The sequence below is a fragment of the Zonotrichia leucophrys genome, chromosome 5 (genome assembly GCF_028769735.1).
Source record: "Zonotrichia leucophrys gambelii isolate GWCS_2022_RI chromosome 5, RI_Zleu_2.0, whole genome shotgun sequence".
In the NCBI taxonomy this organism is placed as follows: domain Eukaryota; kingdom Metazoa; phylum Chordata; class Aves; order Passeriformes; family Passerellidae; genus Zonotrichia; species Zonotrichia leucophrys.
In genome coordinates this window covers 615,541-639,673 of record NC_088175.1, presented here as the reverse complement: position 1 = coordinate 639,673, position 24,133 = coordinate 615,541, and the positions used below count along the sequence as shown (strand labels likewise).

The window sequence follows — 24,133 nt, the reverse complement described above, 5'->3', positions numbered from 1 at the left end:
CGGGGGGCAGGAGTTTTGGGGCGGAAAAAAAAAAAAAAGATGGAAGGAAGAAAGAAAAAAAGAAAGCAAGACAAGCGGCGGGCGGCAGCGGCTTCCCCGGGGATGCGCCCGGGGGCGGCGGCGCTCGGCACAGGCGGCGGCGGGAGGGACGCGCAGCCGCGGCCGGGGCCGTGTCCGGGGCCGTGTCCCCGCCGCCAGGCCCCGCCCGCCCGTGCCGAGGCTCTGCCCGCCGGGCCGGGCTGGGCTGGGCTGGGCTGGGCTGGCCGGGCTGGGCCGGGCCGGGCCGGGGGTGCCCAATCAGCGCGGCGCGGGGGCTCGGGCGCTTTAAGCGCGGCGGCGGCGGAGCGGGGACAAAGTTCCCCCCGGCGCCGCGACGAGCATCCCCGCTCGCCCCGCACGCCGCCCTCGGCTGCCGCAGCGCCTCCCCGCTCTGGGGCCGGCACCGGCACCGGCATCGGGATCAGCTCCGGGCCCGGCGGGCGCCTACCCCGCGCCCCTCCGCCGCCGCGCTCCCGCGGGGTGCCCGTCGCCTCCTCCTCCTCCTCGTCCTCCTCCTCTTTCTCCTCGCCGTCCTGCGGCCGCCGCCGCGCTCGGCCATGTCGATGCTGCCGTCGTTTGGCTTCACGCAGGAGCAGGTCGCCTGCGTGTGCGAGGTGCTGCAGCAAGGGGGGAACCTGGAGAGGCTGGGCCGCTTCCTCTGGTCGCTGCCGGCCTGCGACCACCTGCACAAGAACGAGAGCGTCCTCAAGGCCAAGGCGGTGGTGGCCTTCCACCGCGGCAACTTCCGCGAGCTCTACAAGATCCTAGAGAGCCACCAGTTCTCGCCCCACAACCACCCCAAGCTGCAGCAGCTCTGGCTGAAGGCGCACTACGTGGAAGCCGAGAAGCTGCGGGGCAGACCCTTGGGCGCCGTCGGCAAATACCGCGTCCGCCGAAAATTCCCTTTGCCCCGCACCATCTGGGACGGCGAGGAAACCAGCTACTGCTTCAAGGAGAAATCCCGGGGCGTGCTGCGGGAATGGTACGCCCACAACCCCTACCCGTCCCCCCGGGAGAAGCGGGAGCTGGCGGAAGCCACCGGTCTCACCACCACCCAGGTCAGCAACTGGTTCAAGAACAGAAGGCAGCGGGACCGAGCGGCGGAGGCGAAGGAAAGGTACGTGCCACCCTCCGATCCCCGCTTTTCCTTTTCTCCACCGTGCGGGGGGCGCTTGGGAACCCCAGGAGCTGCTCCGGGAGCGCGGCGAGTACGCGGAGCCGGATGGGATAGGAGCGACGAAAACACACGGTTCCCTTCAAATCCCCCCCCACTGCTTTTTTCTTTCTTTTTTTTTCTTTTTTTTTTTTTTTTTTTTTCGTGAACGGCGTTGCCTTTTCCCCTTCCGTGGAAACCCAAATGGGTTTTTCACTCGTCCTCACCTGCCCTGGGGCAGCAAGGAGCCCCCACTGTGCTGTTCCAGGCCGCTCGGCCGCCTTTGTTCGCTGCCTGCGTTCCGGGGAGCGATGCGGGGAGCGCTCGGGATGCCGGGTCCAGGCCGGGGTCGGGCAGGGCAGCTCTGGAGCTCGGAAGAGGAGGGAGATGCAGCTCCGGGATGGCTAGATGGGGGAAAGCAAAGGGAGATCGGGATGAGGAGGCGCTGGCCGGGCCGCCCGTACCGAGGCCACACCGGCAGGAGCCACGGTGGCCTCGGTGCGAGGCGGCCGCTCGACCCGGAGACACAGAGAGCCACGGAGGGAATCTCCTCCAGCCACCGAGCCTGCTGGAGAAACCCCGCACCCAGCTCAGCCCCGGGCCTCACTTTCATTTTTAATTAAAAAGAAAGGAAAACTGCCCCTCAAAAAAAATCCCTTCCTCCTCACCTAAATTATCGGGATGTTCGGTGTGTTTATTTGTAGGAGTAGTAAAAGAAATAGGGACGATCTGTTATGAAATTATTAGGATTGTTTTTCCCCCCTTGAGAAGCATCTACTCCCACGCTGGAGCTAAACGCGAAGGATTTACGGTGGACATTAGCGCAATGCCCATCCCCGCCGCCTCGTGCCAGCCCTAATATCCCCGTCCTGGGATTATTTATACAAATTTAATTTTTTTTTTTTGCCTTTCCGCAGAGAGAACACGGAAAACAACAACGCGGCCACCAACAAACCGAACCAACTCTCGCCTCTGGACGGGAGCAAACCGCTCATGTCCAGCTCCGAGGAAGAGTTTTCTCCTCCCCAAAGCCCGGATCAGAACTCGGTCCTGCTCTTGCAGGGGAACCTCAGCCACGCCAGGAGCTCCGGCTATTCCCTGAGCGGCTTGGCCGCATCCCAGACCCCGCACAGCCTGCAAGGCCACCAGCTCCAGGACTCGCTGCTGGGACCCCTCACGTCCAGCCTGGTGGATCTGGGATCCTAAAGGGCCTCGCCGGAGGATCGGGAGAGGAGGTTCTGCTCGGGGACAGAGGCTCTGGGTTGTACATAGAGGACAGCACCCGGTTTTACAGGTCACCCGCTGATTGCTAACGGGACTCTCGTCTCTTTTCACACAGCCCCCCACCGGCTCTTGCTCCAGCTCCCCCTCAGCGTCTCACACTGTCACCACGATTTTTTAATTTTTTTTTTTCCACGTAGCCAAACGCAGAGAGCGGCAATAACCCTCATCGGCCCTTCGAGTTCAAACGAGTTGGTCCCAACGGGAATTACAAAAAAAAAAAAAAAAAAAAAGGAAAGGAAAAAAAAAATGAAATAAAAATCCCAACCCCTGCTGGATCCGATTGTACCCAAACAAATGCCGCGGGCGCGGTGGGGCAGGGTCGGCCGGCACATCCCTGCTGCTGGTGCCTGGCCCGGTCCCCGAGGAGCCGGGATGGGGACAGAGGGAGAGAAACGCTGCACCGAGCCCTGTGGCCGAGTGGGAGGAGGGAGGGGAAGTTACGTTTACATTTTTCATATTTAGCCTTACCAAAAAGATTTCGATGTAGTTTAAATTTAAAAAAAAAAAGAAAAAATACAGAAAAAAAAAGAAAAAAACAAAGACAGGAAAAGGAGTGAAAAAAAATATATCAAAAGCTGCAGTATTAGAGTTTTACCAAGTGCCTGTGTCTGACCGCGGCCGTGCGAGGCAGATACTGAGTGGGCTCCCGTGGACCCGCGTCCCCCACTTTTCTCCTCTTAGGTGGTGAAACGCATCGATGTGGCTAAAAATTAGGATAATAATAGTAATAATAAAATCGACGGCCATTTCCTCCTGAAGTGCCCCGCCAGTTCCCCGCTGCCTTCTCCCGCCCGTGCCCGCCCTCCGGCTTGCAGAGAGCCCGCGGATGACGCTGCCTGTCTCGAGTATTTGTTACCAAAAATCGCATGTGCTTTCGGGTTTATTTTCTATTGTACCTAAACAGTCTAAATTAAACAACGCTGATGGCAGAACACCCAGGCTGCGCTTTTCTTTGCAGGGGCGAGCCCGTGCCCCTCTGCCCGCCCTCGCCCCGTCCCCACGGGCTGCAGCGGAGCTGAGGAGGAGCCGGTGCCTCGGTAAGGGAGCAAGGACGGGGACAGAGGAGCCTTGGAGCCCGCTGTGCCCCCTGAGAGCAGGACACCCGGCCGGGAGGGAGGGCCTGGCCCGCCCCGTCGGGGCCTCGCCGCTGCCGGTCCCCCCTGTCAGCGTTTTGCATCATTTAGTGCGTGTTTATTTAAGTCTCGGCCGTGTTTGTGCTCGGGGTCTCGGGCCATGGAGAAATGTCACCCTCTGCAGGAGGGTCTCGCCCGCGTCCCTCCCGCTCCATCCCCAGCACGGAGCCCCGCGGGGATCCCCACCCGCGGCCGGGCCGGGCAGCGGCTCCGTGCCCAGCGGAGATGGGATTTATTTATAAATGTCACCCCGCTGGGCGCCGGGGACAGAGGGGGAGCCGGCCCGGGGCTCTGGGATGGGTTCCCTGCCACCCCTCGGGGGAGTCGGAGCGGATCCCGCCGGGATTTCTGTGCCCACGGAGCTTCGGGGGGCATGGCTGGGTTAGGGGGGACCTCCCGCCCGGCGGGCACAGCGTGGCACCGAGGGCACAGCGCGCAAATGCTGCGCAAATGCCGCGCACAGAGCTGCTTGCGCTGCTCTGCGGAGCCCAATTGTGGGGGGAGCACGGAGCCCCTCTCTTGGTGTGCCGCGACCCCCAGCCCGGCTGGGGAAGGGGACAGGAGGCGGCTCCTGCTGCCTGACCCACCGGGACATTGGGGACAGGATGGGACTGTCCGTGCCCCTGCTCCGGGCTCGTGCTCTTCTCCCTTTTTGGGATCTTCATCACCTTCCGGGGGTCCCATCCAACGCAGCCGCTCCCGTCCCTCGGGCAGAAAAGGGAACCCCCGGGGAAATGCGGGATGTTTTTAGGGTGAGCAACTGCGGGCTCCACGCCTGGAGGATGGATAAACTCCAGCTCCGTTTGTTTCCCAAACCGCCGGCTCGGTGAAGAGGAAGGATAAATATTGCCCGGGGCCGCAGCCCTGAGCGGTGGGAAAGCCAAGCAAGGAGTCCAAACCAGGAGGTATTTTAAAAGCAAACAGCTCAAAGGCGCTTCCTGGGTGTAGGCAGGGACAGGGTTGGCTGTAGAAAGTTGGGGAAGGTGCCATGGGATGCTCCCCTTGCCCAAATCCCCCTTTCCAGCACACACCTGCAGCCCGGGGGTAGTCGCAGGCCCCCCAGCCTCAGAGCCCTACCCACCCCCTGCTCTCCATTTCCCAAAAGGGAGAGATTGGCAACAGATGGGAGGTGGAAAGGAGGGATGGAGGGTGCTGAGGGCATCCCCTTGGAAATACCTCCCTGGCCAGCCGTCAGGTAGGAGCAGGGAGGCCCTGGAGCCGAGCCAGGCGCAGGTTGCTGAGCTCTCCTCGATCAGGCTTGACCTCGCAGCAAGCTTTTCACAGCAGAGCCAGCCCGGGGAGCAGCCCGAGGCTCCGTCTCACTAAGCTCGGCTTTGTGTTTCCACCGGCAGGAAGGGGTTAATTCGCCCCCTCCCCACTCCCATTCACCCCCCAGGACAGATTTCACACTGTGTCCAGGTCAGCCAAAAAAAGGGAGGAAGCAGAGCAGCAGAATGATTAATTCTACCTGCTTTTCCCATGAGTGATCACCTGCTCTCGGGGTCATGAATAGCAGGTAGCTCTCCCCGTCTCCAGCTCTGAGAGCCTCATTTGTTTGGTGACAGCTGAGTGACAAGACCTGAAATCCGAGCCCTCAACTTTGCCTGATGTGTGGATAAAACCCTGGATGTTCCCTCAAACATTTCAGGAAATGAAAGTTGTAACGCGATCCCTCGTGCGCCCACATCTCCCCCAGCAACACACAAAAGCTCAAAGGAACCTTCTCGGATTAAATTCAGCCTGGAGAGGATGGAAGGAAAATGGAGAGCAGGCTGAGAAAGCTGGAACTGGCAGGCTTTTCTCCAGCACTTATTGGAAATGTCTGTCCAAAGCAGGGATTTAGAAAGGTCACCTCCACTGTAAGCGCTTCTTCCTCTGTTGGATTCAGACGGGCAGCCTGGTGATCCCCAGCCCATCCCCACCTTTGGGACAGCCTGGGGAGGGCTGTGGGGTGCACTGGGGTTTCCCAAGCAGGAAGTTCAGTGTATAAAAGCAAATACCCAAGGAGAAAGGCAGCCAGCCCCCTGCTCTCTCCTCGTTTAATTTCCTGGGTCGCGCTGAGCCAGCACTGTCCTGTCCCCAGACCACAGCTCTGCTCTGCCCTGATCTGCTGCCATCTCCTGCCAATCCCCTTCCCCAACAGCCCCCCAAATCCCACTCTCTGCCCCCACAACCTGTGTGGTTCGTGTGCTGGCAAATCCTCCACAGGAGCTGCTGGTGAGGAGTGGATGCTCGCTCAGCCCTTGGATTTAAATCCAACATTTCCAGGCTTGGCTCCTTAAAGCTTGCACATGCCCAGCTGCAATTCCAGGAGCCCAGAGCTAAAATGTGGCACATTTGAGCTCTGTGTTTTTGCAAACCAGGCCTGAACAGCCAGAGTTTCATTTGAAGCACAGGGGTTTGGGGATGTCAGCACCTGGAATGAGTCCAGGTGTGTGGAGCTGTCAGGATTAGGCCAAGGCATCCCAACCCCCTCTCTCCTGGGGAGGTGTTTGATGGAGCTGCCTGTCACTAGGCAGCCAGTGGCTGCTTCTGCTGTTATCCAGCCTGAAGATAAAGCACTATTTAACAACTGTTTAACTATTCCTGAAGTGCTCCAGGATCTGCAGGCTCTGTAAAAGAAACAGCGCACGCCCCGAGATAACTCCTCACCTCTGGGCTTCTCCCTTGCTCCTGCTTTTCTGCACTCATGAATGCTGCACAGGTGGAAAACCTCTCTGTCTGCCCACCCCATGTGCTTTGCTGTCAGTGATTTTGCACCCAAGGAAGGGCTTGCAGAGGGGTGGCACTGCTGGACATTGGTCTCTGGGCAAGCAGCCTGCCCCATGTCATGGACAGCAGCAGAACACAGAATTTGCACACTCTGTCTGTGCCAATCCATGTCCCCAAGGATGGATTTTGCTGTTCTTGCAGGGGCTGAGGCTCTCTGAGGGCACCAGGTGCTGTGTGGGGAGGGCAGAGGTGGCCAGGCCGGATCTGCAGAGCTTGGGGGCAGAGCACGGAGTAACCTGAGACCCTGCCGTCCTTCCCAGCTGCGTGGGGACACAGCTTTAAATATGGAAATGAAGGGAAATTTGCTTTAGTCTTCAGGCAGAGAGCAAATCGCCAGGCTGCCCAGAGGTTTTAGTGTTCACCCCAACTTCTGCTTGGAAGGAGGGCACCAGGCTGAGCCCCCATCCCTGCCACCCTGTCTGTCTGTCTGTCTGTCCAGCTGGACTTTCCACCAAGTGCAGGAGCATTCCCTCTCTCCCTGTGGTTTATACCATTCATCCACACCTCCTCAAGTTTTAAACAGAGGCTGAACTTCCTCCGAAGCATATAATCCCAATCCTAATAATGAGGTTAAAGAGGCAGATTTAGTTCAATTACGGTTTCCTGTTTTCATTTGTCCAGTGCTTTTGGAAAATACCTCTGTGGGCAGAGAGGCTCCTTCTCATCCCTGTCTCAGCTTCTCATCCACAGCCCAGCTCTGCAGGGATGGAGATGCTCTGGTGTCTGCTCAGATACTCAGATGGATTTCATGTGGAAATCCTCATGCCTGCATCTCAGGATGGAAGAAAAGGGGAAAATTCCTCTTTTTCTGATTTCAGGGAGGAAAAGCTTTTAAGATAATGGCTGGAGCATGGATCAGCCCTGTTTTACAGGAGGGAAACTGAGACGTGGGGAGATGACAGAGCTGCTGAAGGTCAGAGCAAGGGCAGGTGATGGGCTGGTGCTCTGCACTCCCACACTGCCTCCCTTTATAGTCCCCATAATAACTCACTGCATCTTATCATTATGTAACACAATATTCCTAATAGGAGACAAAACCAATTGACTAAAACACAATGCCAAATGAGGCTTGTGGCTAACACTCCCTGAAGAAATTGTCTCTTTTCTAGAACTGAAAAACACACACACACAAAAAAAAACCCCACAAAAAACCACACCAAACAAAAAAAAATAAAAACAGCCCATGAAAATTAGAAACAATTGAAAAATGAAATCACATCTGCAAACTATCAGGGTGTTTCTGCTGAGCCCCAAAGGGAGCCTGTGCCCCCCAGCCCTGCTCCCACTGCCCTGGGAGGGGTGCTGGGTGTCACAGGGACCTGCAGCTCTGTCCAGGAGGGCACAGGAGGGGTTTTGTGGCAGTGCCAGGGATGCTGGCAGACACAGCCTCTGTGCAGCTTCCTTCAACAGAGGGGCAGCATCATCCTAGGGCAAATCAGAGATGTATTTAAGGAATTAAGATCTCTCTGTGAGAGATGGCAGGGAAACACGCAGAGAAAGAGCTCAAGAGGGAAATAACTCAGTTTATAAAGTGCTGTTCCCTTCCTGGGAGCCCTCCTAGGCTGGGCAGAGGCACTGGCACACAGGAAGGGCAGAATTTACCAGGAATCCTGCTTGGGTCTCCCAGCCAGCAGCTGCAGGAGCAGCCCCAAGGGGAGCAGGGGCTGGGAATGCTGTGCAGGCTCAGCAGTGCCCATGGCAGGGACAGCTCTGTCCCCTGATGTGGTGGCATCCAAGCCCTGGGGCTTTGCAGCACTGCCCTTCCCAGTGGATCTGGGCTGGGGATGCTCTGCCCTGTTCCAGCCACCCCAGTGAGCTCTGCTGGGTGAGAAATGAGGGAAGGACATGAAGGGCATGGCTGGGACAGCCCAGGCTGGGACACACATCCCTGATTGAGCCTGGAGGGATCTCCCAGCCCTGGAAGTGCTCAGGGCCAGGCTGGATGGGGCTCTGAGCAAAGACATTTCCTAAAGAACAAACCCTGACTTGCACAGAGATATTTTTTTTGTGCAGGTTGAGTGGAGGGCGTCTCTGCCCATGGGATGGTCTTTAAAGTCCCTTCCAACCCAAACCATTCTATATTTATTTGATTTTATGAATTTCTATTTTTAGAGGAAACTTCTCCACAAGCCAAGGAGGAGCTGATGGGGAGGTGGGATTATTTTTGGGGGGATGCTGGAGCTGTGCTGTTCCCAGGAGACACAGAGCCTGCTGGAGTGGACAGACACACAGAGCACCAAGATGGCCAAGGGGCTGATGGCCCCTGGGGCTGCCCCAGCTGTGTCTGTCACCCTTGTCACCCTGTTATCTGTCACCCCTGTGTGCAGGATCTGCTCCTGAGCCCTCCAGGCCCCAAGGGTGACTTGGGCTGGGTTCAAAAACCGTCAGGAGGGCAAAGGCAAAGCAGGGCTGGAAGATGGGGAACTGCAGGAGCCTTGCTCAGAGATCCCCATCTCTTCTCTGCCCCTGAGCTCCCCAGCAGGCAGGGCTGGTCTGAGGAGAGCTTTAGCAACAGGATTTTGGGGCTCTCTGCAGGCCTGTGTGACTGCATCACCCCACAGGAGCCTGGAACAGTGGAGTGGCCAAAGCTGTGATGGTCATGGTGAGGATGGACAGCACTGGTGACCCCCACACCCCTCTGCAGCCTGCTCCCACCCAGGGCTGAGCTCAGGCCTAGCTGGGAGCGTTTAGGATGGAGGAAAAGCAAGATCCTACGTGGTGATGACCTTCAGGGAGGTGTTTAGCACCCTGATCCACACCAAATGTCCAACCAGCTCATCACAGTGGTCCCTTCTGGTTTATGGATGTGTTGAATTTGCTGATCTACCCTAGATAAGAAAAAGAGGAGACATTGCATGATCTGAAGGCACCAGTGCAAGGGGGGTTTGTTGAAATCCTCCAAACCAGAAGGAAAAGAGGCAAAATGAGCCAAATCTGTGAATAGGACTGAGACATAACACATTCCCCCAGCAAAGGGGAGTGCAAGGTGGACACCACAATGGCTCTGCAGCAGCTGCAGGGTCAACTTCAAACCCAAAACACATTTTGTGCCACTCTTTCCAGGACTCATGGAACTGCAGCAGTGCTGCCACAGAGTCCCTGCCACAAACACCCTCCTGATCCCTGGAGAAAATGAACTTCCCTCTCCTTTCTGCAGCAAGGAAATGTTTTATTTAGGGAGCTGCTAAATTATGAAAGGCTTGGGGACAAGATACTGAAAAACAGAGAGGGAAGGGAAGGGAAGGGAAGGGAAGGGAAGGGAAGGGAAGGGAAGGGAAGGGAAGGGAAGGGAAGGGAAGGGAAGGGAAGGGAAGGGAAGGGAAGGGAGAAACCACTCACTGGTAGGAGAGGTTAACCAGATTCCACACCACAGCAAATGAAGTAGAGACAACTGTGAAAGAGAAATCTCTTTCTCTTCCACAGTTTTGCTTCCTAAAGGACAAACCCTGACTTGCTTGGTGATTATTTTTTGCGCCATGCCCCAGCAACCTTCCAGAGATCCAGCATGGTCTGTGATGGGTGCACTCAGCCCCTGCCACTGCCACAGCAGGGACTGTCCTGGCACAGGGCATGGCATGGATGGGGTGGCACTGCAGGATGGGCTGGGCAGTCCCTGCATTCCCTGAATCCGAGTCTGCATCCCCTGGGATGCTCCAGGTGGCGTTTTGGGGGCTTGGCTTTGCCCAGGACGCCTCTCTGTCCTCATCCCTCTGCTCTGCCAGGGTTCTGTAGCCGCTGCTGGAGGCAGGGAAAGGGAAAACCCTGAATATTACAGATATATCCTCCTGCCTGTGTGAGCAGAGAGCAGGTGCCCACGCAGCTGCCAGGTTTGAAAGAGGAGCTGGCAGGAGGGGAAGAGGCCAAAATGGGTGTGCCCAGGGAGGGGGAAACCACATCCAGCCCAAACAGGGGCCCGTCCCATCCTCAAACACAGCAGGACCATAGGGAAATGGGGGAAAATAAAAATATTTGCAAGAAATCTCTCAAGACAGCATGCAAGGGGCCGGGGGATGAAGCCAGATTTAAACAGAACCTCCTGCCCAGTGATCCATGAGTAGCTCCCAAACAATGAGCAGGGAAGGGAAGCTGGGATGATGGTCACCAGGAGAACCTGAAACCCGCGCTGGGGAAAACAAACAAATGTTTGGAAGAGGGAGCAGAGCCTTCCCCAGGGCTGAGGCAATCCGCCCTTGTGCCAGCCCAGCCCGGGGCTCGCTATCTCTGTGTACGATCTGCCCGATAAGATTGTTCCCTGCTGAACATGGAAACCGCGGGGATTCCAGCCGGAGTCGGGTTGTCCACCTGGGCACTTTCATGTGGAAATATAATCGCGGTTATTCAGCCGAGAGGGGGCTCCGGGCGGGTTCAGATGTGGCAGCGATGCCAGCAAAGGCCACCAGCCCCGGGGCGAGCTGTCCCCAAGGCGCGACAATGGTGCCTGAAGCCGTGGTAGGAAAGCGACGGGCTCTGGTCCAAACCTCGCTGGTTTTCAGTGAGAACAGCTTGGGGGATTTTTGGGGTCTGGGGAGTTGCGGTTGGCAGCTCTGGTGTAATAAAGCCTCAAATCAGAGTCACATGAACCAACTGGAAGCAGCCATCGCCGCTTTTAGGGTGCTTTGGGTGGAGCAGCCGATGATTAATGGCCATGCTGAGCGGGAGACAGAACACATAAACATCTCCTATGCATATACATGTGCCCGGAGAGATAAATGCACCTGATAGAGCCGCTGTGTGGAACAACCCACCTGATAAGCCATCCCCAGGAGCAAGATGTGCAGGATTAGATACTTGTTTGCAGGTAAAAAGTAGATTTATAGCCGGTTTTGTCTCTATTGTGGTTTGGGGCATGTGCCGCAGCACCCGGCTGATTAGATCCCACCCGCTCTGAATGTCAGCCTTTCCTCAAGGAAAAAAAAAGTTATTTGGGAAAAGTGGCAGCAAAAGACTGCTTGGTGATGCTGGAAACGGAACCTCCTTTCACTCACATGCTCGGATCCTGTGCCCTGAAGCAGAATCAGAACAATGCTTGAGCACCTGAAACAGATTTGTGTTTGTTTCAAGCATTTAGCACCGTGTAGTGACTGCTCACAAGTTTTAAACGCGTCTGAGTGAACTTTTACAGCAGAAATGTCAGCTGGGAGGGTGGATGAGGCAGGTTGGGCTCCCAAACCCTTACCAAGTTCCTGCACCAAGGGCAAAAATCCTGGTGAACAGCAGTTCCAGGAGTTCACCAGGAACTGCCCTGTGTGTACTCCTATGACTCCTGCCCAGCTGCTGCAGCTCCACAATCGGCATTTTCCAGAGGAATTTGTGCCTTTCTGTCTCTCCCTGCTGCAGGGAAACCCGTGTGAGCCAGGCAGGGAGCTGCACATGAGGTGTCATCACCTCAACAGACAGACCTGGCTAAAAATGAATAAATGCCAGTGCTGCCCCTGCTCTGACATCTCATCCCTCAGCTATAATCCTGCTATAAGAGAGAAATCTGTGATAAACTGAGCTTGCAGGTGGGATAGATCCCTAAAATCTTGTGTATATCCCTGAAATCTTGTGTTCCCAGGGTCACTGCCTGCCCAGGAAAGGCTGCATGTGCACAAGCACACACAGACACAGACACACAGACACACACAAACACACTCTCACAGTTTTTTGGGTGACTGATGAGAAACCAAACCCTTTAGTCCTGCCCATGGGCAGCATGTCCTGCAGTTGCCGTCCTTCTCCAGGGCTTGGTGCTCCTGGCAAGGCTGATGTGAAACGACAATGCCTGTAATTTTCTGAAATTCCTTAATCCCGCTCATTTTCTCCCTTTCCCTGGGAGCTCGGAAGCCGCAGTGGTCTCCCTGAGCCCACCCAGCAATTACAAGACATGAGCTCAGCCCGCTGCTGGCCAGAAACAACATCCAGGAGCAGCCAGCAGGAACCAGCACCGAGCCCTGGCAGCGATCTGCCCTGGAGCCTGTCACCAAGGGCTTGGCAAAGGCACAGCAGCCAAATCTCAGCGAGGAAAAAGGAAAACATCCCATTTTCCTTCCTGCCTTTCCCAGAGCCACTGCCTGGCTGCTGCCATGTCTGTGTGCCACTCGTCTGTCTCACCCCACCATGCTTCTTTAAGGTCTTGGTCTATTTGGCTGCCAATTATTTTACCAAATTTGACCCATTTGTCTTTGCTTGAGGAGGTGAGACCTTTCAGCAGTGCTGGGGGTTTCCAGCAGGAGGGTGGCATCCAGCAGGAAAAATCTTCTCCCTGGAGAAATCAGATCAGACAGAGCCCCGAGGAAGCCGAGCTAAAAATAAAGGCTGAACTCACAGAGGAGTTACAGGATGGGAACAGAAGCTGTGGTGCATCCCTGGTTTTATTCTTAGCAGGCACAACTGGAGGGATGGGGATAAATTTACTAGCATAAATCAGCACAGTTAATGAAGGGATGCTGGGTTTTCTTTACATGCTGCACTCACATTCATGGTTTTACAGCAAATCAAGTTCTTTGCCCAAATCCCACAGGTTTGCAGTGACTTTGTGACTGCACTTTATCCAGGCTACCTTGATTTCATGGACTGCTTCCCTCCTCCTGCTTTCCCTGTGCACAGGCAACATTCAGCCTCCTGCATCCCAAAAAACCAGAGCTGCCAGAGTGAGGATGGGGCTCCTCTGCTCCAGCTCTCACCCCTGCACCAAAACCTCACCGTGCACAGGATTCCCTGGACACCCTGCTCTGGCATGGCTTAGAGACGACATCCCAAACTCCACTGCTTGGGATTTCACTGGGTGGAACCATGGAGGGTGGTGGGACACAGCTGGGGGATGAGCTGTGGAGAGCCAGGGGGATTCTGAGCCTGAGTGCTGAGCTGGGAATGGGAATAGAGGAGTGGGAATGCAGGAGTAGGAATACAGGAGTGGGAGTGAAGGAGTGAGAATAAAGGAGTGGGAGTGTAGGAGTGAGAGTGTAGGAGTGGGAATACAAGAGTGGAAATAGAGGAATGGGAGTGCAGAGTGGGAATGCAGGAATGGGAGTGCAGGAGTGGGAATAAAGGAGTGGGAGTGAAGGGTTTGGAATGCAGGAGTGGGAATACAGGAGTGGGAATAGAGGAGAGGGAATAGAGGAGTGGGAGTGCAGGAGTGGGAATACAGGGGTACAGGGATGGGAATACAAGGGTGAGAATGCAGGAGTGGAAATAAAGGAATGGGAATAGAGGAGTGGGAATGCAGGAGTGGGAGTGAAGGAGTGGGAGTGTAGGAGTGGGAATACAAGAGTGGAAATAGAGGAATGGGAGTGCAGAGTGGGAGTGCAGGAGTGGAAATACGGGAGTGAGAATAGAGGAGTGGGAGTGCAGGAGTGGGAATACAGCAATGGGAATGCAGGGGTACAGGGGTGGGAATACAAGGGTGGGAATGCAGGAGTGAGAATGCAGGAGTTGGAAATAAAGGAGTGGGAGTGAAGGATTGGGAGTGCAGGAGTGGGAATGGTGGAATGGGAATAGAGGAGTGGGAATACGGGAGTGGGAATGCAGGAATGGGAGTGTAGGGGTGGTAATACAGGAGTGGCAATAAAGGAGTGGGAGTGCAGGAGAGGGAATGTAAGAGTTGGAATAGAGGAGTGGGAATGCAAGAGTGGGACCGCAGGGGTGTAGGAGTGGGAATACAGGGATAGGAATACAGGAATGGAAATACAGGAATGGAAATACAGGGGTGGGAGTGTGTGACTGTAGGAATGGGAATGGGACAGGGAATGGAGGAGCGGCCGGTTCCTGGGGCTGCAGTGCCACCTGCTGTCACCGGGCACAGCCCTGCCGGGGACACGCCGAGCCTCTGCCTCCCCACAGCCTGGAAAAATGAAATTAAGCCAGAAAACGCCAGCGGGGAAAAGGCAGCGCTGGGTCACAGGCGGGGAGTGAAGTGAATCCGAGGGGCTCACTCAGGGACACGGGGACACCCGAGGGCACAGGGACATCCACGGGCACAGGGACATCCCACTGTCCCAGCACCCCAGGTGGAAAAGCACCCTGCAGGAATTATCTCTTATCTCCTTCTGGATTGTCAGACATGATCTTTTCCTTCCTTCTCTGCTTAAATGTGTCATTCAGGAGCTTTATCCCAAATTGTCATCACTTCTTGCTGGCCCTGTGAAAAGCCTGGAATTTCCCCTGTGTCCTCAGAGCAGCTGCTCAGTCCCACCTCTCCAATTCAGCCTAAAAATCCAAGTGGCCCTTCCTGGGTCACCCATCATCAAAAGAGGGAGATTTAGATTGTTTAGGATATTAGAAAGAAATTCTTTACTGTGAGTGTGGTGAGGTCCTGGCACAGGGTGCCCACGGAAGCTGTGGATGTCCCACTCTTGGAAATGTTCCAGGCCAGCTTGGATGGGGCTTGGAACCACCTGGGATAGTGGAAAGTGTCCCTGCCCTTGGCAGGGGTTTGGAATTTGATCATCTTTAAGGTCCCTCCCAACCCAAACCCTCTGTGATTGTATAATTATTACTGTGATTCTTTATTCATTACTCTCAGTGAGAGTTTGTGCCCTGCAGAAAAGGGCAAAAGAACTGCCATTGCCTCCATTTATGTTGAAAAAAAAATTATAGAAACCTAAAAAAAAAATAAAAACAAAATTAAAAAAAATTTAAAAAAAAATAAAAAGGGAGCAGAGTTATCCTAGTTGCTGAAAATTAAGCATTAGGGAGAAAAAAATGCTCACAAAAGCCAGATCCAGACCGGCTGGGCAGCTTTCAGAAACAACAACAATTAAGTTTGGAGGAAACCAGATACTCGCCATGAAAATTTGCAATTCTTTGCTGAACAAATGTTTCCATGGCAAAGCTCAGTTTGCCCTTCCCCTGTGCTGTCAGCTCCGGAGCTGGGATGCTGTGCAGCTGGGCAGGCAGTGCCCAGGGGCCCCAGCAGAGCTGGCACTGAGCACCCAGCCCTGTTTGCCTTCTTAATCCTCTACCTGTGTGGGTTAGGGCATGAAATGCATCAATTCCCCACAGCAGCCCAGTGTGGGGAAGGAGGGATTCAAGGAGCTGATCCCTGAGCAGGAGCAGAGACTGGGATGGGCAGGGCCCAGTGCAGGAACCTGCTGGGCATTTCAGGAGAAACCTGCTGGAAAAGCTCACCACGTCCAGCCTTGGGGTCTGTGATCTCATGGACAAAACCAAGAGACTTTTAGGAGGAAAAGCCTCGTCTTTTACAGGTTAGACTCACAGTCACAGAATCACAGAATTTCTAGGTTGGAAGAGACCTTTAAGACCATCGAGTCCAACCCATGTTCTGACACCTCAACTAGATCATGGCACATCCAGTCTTTTTTTAAACACATCGAGGGATGGTGACTCCACCACCTCCCTGGGTAGATGATTCCAGTATTTGACCACTCTTTCGGTGAAAAGCTTCCTCCTTAATTCTAGCCTGTATCTCCCTTGGCGCAGTTTGAGACTGTGTCCTCTTGTTCTGTCTGTTGTTGCCTGGAGAAAGAGACCGATTCCCAGCTCACCACAGCCACCCTTCAGGAAGGTGAAGAGAGTGATAAGGTCACCTCTGAGTCTCCTTTTCTCCAGGCTGAACAACCCCAGCTCCCTCAGTTGTTCTTCATAAATTACCCAATTTATTTATTTTTTTTCCTCAGCACAGACACAAAGTAGCAGCACATTTCCACATTCCCTGCAATCCCATCCCGGATTCCAGGCAGGAATTGCCGGGTGCAGCTTTCCCTGCAATCCCATCCTGAGTGCAGCTTTCCCTGCAATCCCATTCCGGATCCAGGTGGGAATTACTGGGTGCAGCTTTCCCTGCAATCTCATCTCGGGTTCAGCTTTCCCTGCAACCCCATCCCAGATCCAGGCAGGAATTGCTGGGTTTAGCTTTCCCTGCAATCCCATCCGCAGATCCAGGCAGGAATTACCGGGTGCAGCTTTCCCTCAATCCCATCCCGGATCCAGGCAGGAATTGCCGGGTGCTGCTTTCCCTGCAATCCCATCTCGGGTTCAGCTTTCCCTGCAATCCCATCCCAGATCCAGGCAGGAGTTGCTGGGTGCAGCTTTCAGAGCCAGGGAGGTGCCGAAGTTTCCTTCCAGCCCCGCTGGGAGCAGCAGGGAGAGGCTGCATCCCAAACCCTGCACTTGGACCCAGCCAAAACGGAACGGGGAAAGCAAAACCAGGGGGAAAGGAAAACCAGGGGGAAACTCGGCTGTGGCTGCTCCTTTCACTGTCTCCTTGCTCTGGGTGTGAGGGGCTGCCCTGCTCTCTGCTGGGTCCTGGGGAGCCGGGAAAGGAGCCAGGGAGGGGCTGGATCCAGCACACGCTGCCAGAGCAGGGATCAGGGCAGTCATGCATGGGCTCCCCATCTCCTCTGCCCCCAATGAAGAGCCCGGGTGTTGCTGTCCTGCTGGGTACAAACCCATCAAACCCCTAAAAACCCATTTATTGCTTCTCATTCCATGAACCCCCCAAGCCCAGGTCATACAAAATCAACGAGGAGGGAAAAAAATTATTTTTTCTTTTTTTTTTTTTTACATAAGGAATTAGTTCAGAGAGGGAAGGTTGTGCAGGACAGGCTCTGAGCTTGGCTGTCCCAGGTGGACACCCACTCAGTGATGATTTGGTGTCCCATTCCTGCACAGGGAAAGAGTTTTGGAGCCTTCACTGCCCTTTGAACATCCAACTTTTAGGGCTGGAGCATCACATGCTGCTCTTGGCTGCATCCCTCTCTTCCTTGTCTGGCTGCTCCCTGCATTGCTGGGAGCCTGTTCCTGCTGCTCCACAGCCCTCAGCACTCCTTTGGGGACTGTCCCTGTGCAGCTCCAGCTCTGGTTTCAGAGGGAGCCTGTCCCCCATTGTCATTTATGGGCTGTGCTGAGAAACCCCAGCCAGGTCCCTTCATCCTCCCCACACCCATCCTCATCCCCAAATGAGTGTTTGGGGCCCATCTGCCATCCAGGCTCTCTCTGGTCCTTTCCCCCTGAAGGTGCAAAGTGCCTCTTCAGCCTGCCCAGCTCTGGCATTTCATCCCAACAGGCCAAGCATTCACTGCGTGCCAAACTGGCAGGCAGCTCACTTTCCTGGCACGTGGAAAGCCTCCTTGGCTTTCCACCCTGACTGATTTCTTCTAATTTCATGGATTTATTTTTCCTCATCTTTAAAATTCCCCATTGGTTCTGATTAGGTGGCTGTGGACTTGCAGGAGCAGGAGAGGGGAGATTGGATGTGGTGGCTCTGGTGGCAGCAGAGCCTCAACCCAGCTTATCCTGCCTTTGAGAGAGGGGAACTGAGAGTCAGGGGCTCAGAGGTGGCCAAAGTGTTTTGTTTTGTTTTATTCCAGCTCCCAGACTATTTTATTTATTGTTTATTTTATTCTATGCTCCCAGAGTCCCTGCAGCTCCCACCATGGAAATGGCACCTGGAGGAGGTGCCAGGGTGAAGAGAGCATTGGGGGCAGAGAAAGGAGATGGGGGCAAGTTCCCAGCCCTGAGAACAGGAATAATGGGGGCAACCACAAAGGAATAACAAATGTCTGAAATGTGAAGGAAGTTGTTTTTTATGCAGAGGAGCCCCATGGTCAGCCTGGGGAGAGCAGAGATCATCCCTGCCTGGCTGTGGCTTCCCAGGGGGAGATTTAAACCCACCTCTGGTGGCTCCCTGCCTATCTCCAAACTGCTGAGGGTTTGTGAAGCCTGTGCTCCCTGTCCATCTGGGACAGCCAGGCTCAGTCTGTCCTGCACAGCCTTCCCTCTGCCAGATAATTCCTTACGGAAAAAAAGAAAAATATCTATTTTTCCCCCTGCTGATTTTGTATGACCTGGGCCTGGGGAGTTCAGGGAATGGGAATCAACAAATGGGTTTTTAGTGGTTTGATTTTCAGTAGTTTCGCCTCTGGAGATAAATGTTGGAGCAAGTGAATGGCTCTGGGTTGACAGGATTTGCAGAGCCCTATTGGGATTCCTGGGATTCCAGGGCTCCCTTCCTGGAAGGACATCACTGATTTGGGGTGTCCAGGGGTCACATCTTCTGCCCCCAGTCCTTAAGCAGATGTGGCCCGTGCCTCACAGACCATGGGCCAGCACAGGTTGGAGGGATGATCAACATCTTCAGGGAGCTGAGGAGAGTTTGGGGTGGGACATCTGTCCCTAGGATGGCACTGCAGCAAACACTTTGGGCCCCAGGGGAGATGTGACAGGGCTGGAGAGCAGCCTGCTGCCACCACTGCCCCCCAAACAGCTCCTGGGAGTCCCAGCCTTCATCCTCCATCCTCCTCCACCTCAGGGAGCGAAGGCAGAGAGAGGAGAACCAGGCTCTGCCCCAGGGCTGAGCCCCACCACAGCAAATCCCAGCCCCACACGCTTTGCCAGACCCCAAAATATCCCAGCCCCTCCACCCTGCTGCTGCTCTTTCATTTTATTTTTAGATCTGTTGCTCCTGTTAGCTCTTTTCTATTTGTTTTTGGTTCTTATTATTCCTGGCTTCCCGCAGTGTTTTGCTTTCCCTCCTCAGCCCTCATCCGGATGTTTATTCTCCCTGCTTGTTTTTCTGCTTTCCCTGGCTGGAGCTGGGCAGAGATCTGTGTTTGCACTGGGCAAGGGCTCTCATGGAGCTGGGCTGGGCACAGAACATCATCTGGAGACCCCAGTCTGGTCCAGGAGGGGAGAAATCTTGGATTCTGGGTTTGCTCCAAGCAGGAACAGGGCTGGGGTAGGAATGTGGCTGCTCCTGTAGCAGAAGGGTGAAGGAAGTGGGGAAAAAAGGAGGAAGAAGTAGGGGAAGAAGGAGAAGGAGAAGGAAGAGGGGAAAAAAAAGGAGAAGGAAGTGGGGAAAAAAGGAGAAGGAAGTGGGGGAAAAAAGGAGTTATCCCATCTCTAAGGAGCTCAGCAGTGGGTCAGCAGTGATGTACCCAAGGTGACAGAGAGGCAGTGATGTACCCAAGGTGACAGAGAGGATCTCCAGCAGCCCTGGAGCTGCCTTACCCACATCACCTCATGATCAGTGACACATTCCCCAGCCATCAGCACTCCAGTGGAGTCTTCAATTCCTTTTGCCAGGGTTGGGATTAAATGCTCAAGATGGAATTTCTTGTTGGGATTCAGATGTTTGTTAGTTCTTATCCATGTTACAGTCTCACAAACCCTGAGTTCTACAGTGCTTCACTCTAACAAACTAAAAACAGAGCCCCATCTCTCTCTCTACAAGGCCTTTCAAGGACAAACTGACCAATTAAGAAATGGCACCTCAATTATTTTTACTTTTAACCCAATAACCAACCACCCCTGCCTAGCAATGAGGACTTTTTCATGGTTGTACCTTGAGGTGCCTTGAAAACCAGGCTGGGCCAGCCAGTGCCTCTGCCTACTAAAACACAAAAAGTTTTCTTTTTGAGGATAAATACACCCAAATCTGTCTCTGTTTCTTCCATGTTCCCCATACATGGATGTTTCTGTGCATCTTCTCTCCCCTCACCAGAAATGATTTTTCAGGGCTCCAGCTGAGACACATCCCTGTGAGGGAAGTGGAAGGAGAAGTTTATTCTACAGGCTGAGACCACATCATTGACTGGGGTCTGTTACTGCCCCCCATTTGGGGGCATGGTCTGAGGGTGATTTTGGGCAAACAGGTGGGTGTTAAGTGCACATTCCCTGTGGGAATGAGGTTTTGCCCTCAGTGCTGCCACCAGGGTTACAACAATCCCCCCACCTCTGGCTTTTGCTTTATTTTCTGTCTCACTCGGAGGAAAAGTGAGGCAGGGTGAAAAAGGCACTGCAATATCTCACATTGTTGAAGATTTCAAGGCAAGATGTTTTCTATTACCATCTGTATGGCAGATTATCTTTTGTCAAGTGGGCAGTTTGCCTTATCTCTCTCTCTGAGTGACCACAATCACTCCTCCCTCCAGGGAGATATCTGCTGATAACAGTTATTGAATGTCACTGCATGGCTGATAAGAACTACAGCATCCCATTGGGAGATGTGAGCCCAGCGGGAGGAGCCAAGCATTCGTACCTGGGTATAATCTGGAGATCCTGGAACACCAGCACAGCTTCTCCACTGGATTCCCCAGAGGAACAGCAGCTGCCTCTCCTTCCACTGGATCCTCAGAGGATGATTACACCCTTCTCTACAGGATCCCTGCTCCAACAGAACCATCCCTGACACTGCAGGAGGGCTGAGCCACAATTCCAATGGGACTGCTGCCAACACCCTGACAGGGTGTCAGGCTGGGTTCTGACTCTGTCAGTGTTGTTCTAGTGCACTGCATTGTTTATTTTATACTTTTTTTTCTCCTTTCCCTATTAAGGAACTGTTATTTCCTGCTTCCATATTTTTTGAGGGCCAGAGAGCCCCCTAATTTAAAATTTATAGCAATTCAGAGGGGTGGGGAGGGTTTACATTCTCCATTTCAGGAGAGGCTCCTGCCTTCCTTAGCAGACTCCTGTCTTTCCAAACCAAGACACACATCAAAGAGCCCTGGTGGCTCTGGGTATTTTATTGCAGAATTGCAGATAAACACAACACACACACTGCTTTTGCTGCCAGAAATGTCAGGGATTCCCTTGGTGAATTATTTATTCCAGTGCAAGAGCACTGATTTTTTTATATTTTATGCTTTTGGTGATCCTCTGTGTTCCTCTCTCCATCCTTTCTGACAGTGAGGTGCCCAGATCCACATGGCCATGGGGCAAAGAAAACTCCCAGCAAGGAGACACTCCCAGCTGGAGGATGGGATGGGGACATTCTCTGATCTGTAAGATTTATTTGAAGAACAACTCAGTCATGAGACCAGTGCAATAATCTGGAGCAGCCTTCCACAGTTTTGGTACAGTTACAGTGAAATTTGCATCTGAGACATTAAAGGGCTGGTCTGGAGCTCTGCACATGGGCACAGGGACTTTTTATTGCTCCACTTCAAAGAGGTTCAATAACAGGAACGTTCAGGTAGGAAAAAGTTCTTTCTTTCCATGTGCAAAAGCGTGCCAGAGGACACACAGGCATCCCTGCACACACAGACTTACAGGGCTCTGGAGAGAGTTAAAACAGAGCAGGCTGAGGAGTTTGCATCAAAAACAGTATTATTTTTGGAAGGGAAAGTCAGCTGACACAATGGCCCAAGCTGACAGGATCTTTTAGCTTTGGGGTGAGGAGGGGAGGAGGGTAAGAAATCAAAATGAAAAGCACTCCGTTGGCTGAAAGGAACAAAAACATGGGAATTTTGGATCAGTTTGAGGCCAAGGCCTGCAGGGCTTCATGAGAGGTGGGGCCTGGGTGCTGTGGACATCAGGTCCAGATGATGGACATCCCATCTCTGTGCACTCTGAGCAGCCTCCCTTGGACCATGGCCAGGGATGGGAGCCCCACCTGAGGGCTGGGGAGACATGGTGGGGGCTCCCCACTGGGTCTGTCCCCAGGGCTGGGGCTCCTGAGGGTCACATCCAGCCTGAATTTGATTCAGCAGAAGAAATGTAAATGTTTCACTACATAGGCAATGAGTCCTGTCCTTCCTGCGTCAAACTTGGCAATAAATCTGAGTTTTATGCATGTGTGGAGTTTTTTTCTGGATTTTTGATTCTACGGGCAGAGCTGATCCTTTGTAGCTTGCTTGCTACAAAGGGTGAAAGCAAGTGTTAGAAAACCATGGGAAATGTTGCATTTATGTTCTAACCTGGGGAAATTTGGGTCTTCTGCATTCAGAAAAATCTCCTCAGGGAGAAATTTCCTCCAGAAAATTTCCTCTATGAAATCACTCTCAGTGCAGGACATCTCTGGCACTGATGCACAGACATCCTTCCCTGCCCTTCCCCAGTACAAAAATGCCTCATTTATCTGATTCTCTCATTTCTCTGCCATCCCTTTGGACTCCATGGCAGAGGGGCACATCTGTACATGAAGATATCCATCCCAGGGACCTGAATTTTCCCTTATTCCTGGATGGGAATGCACTGACTGCCATCACCCATTGCAGATCAGGGCTGCAAAGATCCAGCCACACCTGCAGAGGACCATCTCTGGAAGTCTTATGTTTTTTGTTCTACTCTTTTCCTCCTCTGGTTTCCAATCCACCACTGTGGGGTTCAGCCCCTAAAAGGGCATCCCTGCATGTTGGCTCCATGGACACTTTGATCCAAACAGGTCCCTCCATGGCTGCTTCCCATCCTCGAGCAAGACCCACACGTGCCTGTAGATGAAATTTTCATGTCCCAGTTTTCATGTCCTGCCTGCACAGGAGAGAGAGAGAGAGCCAGGACACGCCTGAGGGCAGAGCCAGCCTCTCTTCCCAGGGTGTTTCATTAAATAGAAATAAAGGAAGCAATTCCAGGAGCCCTGTGCCAGCCATGCTTGCAGAGGCTGGGGAAGCAACAGTGAAGGTTCTGTCTCTTCCTGCAGGCACAGTGGGGCTCTGGTCTGCTGAGGAGCACGGAGGCAGTGCCAGAATCCTTGGAAAAATATTCAAATGAAGTCTCAGAGAGGAGGGATGGTGCTGGAAATGGGGCTGACAGCCTGTCCTGTTTGTGAGATGGATGGGGTAACACCCAGGCTCAGCTCCACACTTTGCTTTTTGTCCCTTTTAATTAGAGAGAATAATTAGTAATTATTAGTAATAATTAGTAATTAATTAGTAGAGAGAAGTAAAATTAGTCCTTATTGGCCTCTTCCATCTCATGTCTGTCCCTGCCCCTTTAAACATCCCCCCATTTTTCCTTCCACCATTAACTCTTTGTTGGGATCCTGGGATACTTCCCACCCTGTTTTACCTGGACAGCCATTTCTGGAGAGCTGGGACTGGAGTCATTTCCTGCCAATTTTCTGCCAGGAAACCGGGTCCAAACCACTGCTCCTGCTCTGCTCTGGGTGCAGAGCCGTGCTGAGCCCGGGTACCCTGCCCAGCTCATCCCGGGGATGCGGGGCTGGCTGAGCCTGGCCTGGGAGGGCCCTGCAGGGAAGGGGACAGAGACCAGATCTGGCTGTTCCCGGGGCTGGGCACAGCTCTGCGGTTGTTGGGGCTGTGTTCTGGGGTTTTGTGAGCAGCCCCTGGCCCGGGGGCTCAGCCCAGCGCTCTCCTCTCCCCGCTGGGATCCGCAGCATCCTTCGCTGCCTGCGGGCAGAGATTTCCATTCCCGGGGCTTTAGGCAAGCTTAGGAGGCACCACTGGCCCCTCTGTGCCACCTCCGGGCTGGAGCTTCTGCCTGGGGCATTTCCTTGGGTTTGGACGTGTCTGGAAAGCTGCTGGGATCTGTTCCCAGGTGCAGATGGGCAGGGCAGGAGCAGCAGGTGGAGCCAACTGGGATGGGCAGGGAATGGGGCTGGCACATCCCATATCGTGTCCTGAGACGTTCCCCCTGCGCTGGCACATCCCATATCCCAGCCTGAGGCATTTCCCCTGTGGGTTTCAGGGCACTTGGGCTGGCACATCCCATATCAGGTCCTGAGAGATTCCCTCTGCAGCTTTCAGGGCAGTGGAGCTGGCACATCCCATATCCCAGCATGAAACATTCCCCCTGCGCTGGCACATGCCATATCCCAGCCTGAGGCATCCTTGTGGCTTTCAGGGCAGTGGGGCTGGCACATCCCATGTCACAGCTTGAGAGATTGTCCCTGCATCTTTCTGGCTTGGCACATCCCATATCCCAGCCTGAGACATTCCCCCTGTGGGTTTCAGGGCGCTTGGGCTGGCACATCCCGTATCATGTCCTGAGACATTTCCTCTGCAGCTTTCAGGGCCCATATCACAGCCTGAGACATTCCCCCTGTGGCTTTCAGGGCTCTGAGGCTGGCACATCC

The 24,133-nt window shown here is 53.9% G+C and overlaps 1 protein-coding gene across 1 annotated transcript; it reads left to right on the top strand.

Annotated features, from left to right (window-relative positions):
• Nucleotides 1-383: 383 nt before the first annotated feature.
• Nucleotides 384-2,685, top strand: SIX1 (SIX homeobox 1). The gene is made up of 2 exons (XM_064714060.1): nucleotides 384-1,156; nucleotides 2,110-2,685. The coding sequence occupies exons 1-2, from the start codon at nucleotides 597-599 to the stop codon at nucleotides 2,396-2,398; spliced, it is 849 nt and encodes a 282-aa protein (XP_064570130.1). The 5' UTR covers nucleotides 384-596; the 3' UTR covers nucleotides 2,399-2,685.
• Nucleotides 2,686-24,133: the final 21,448 nt, after the last annotated feature.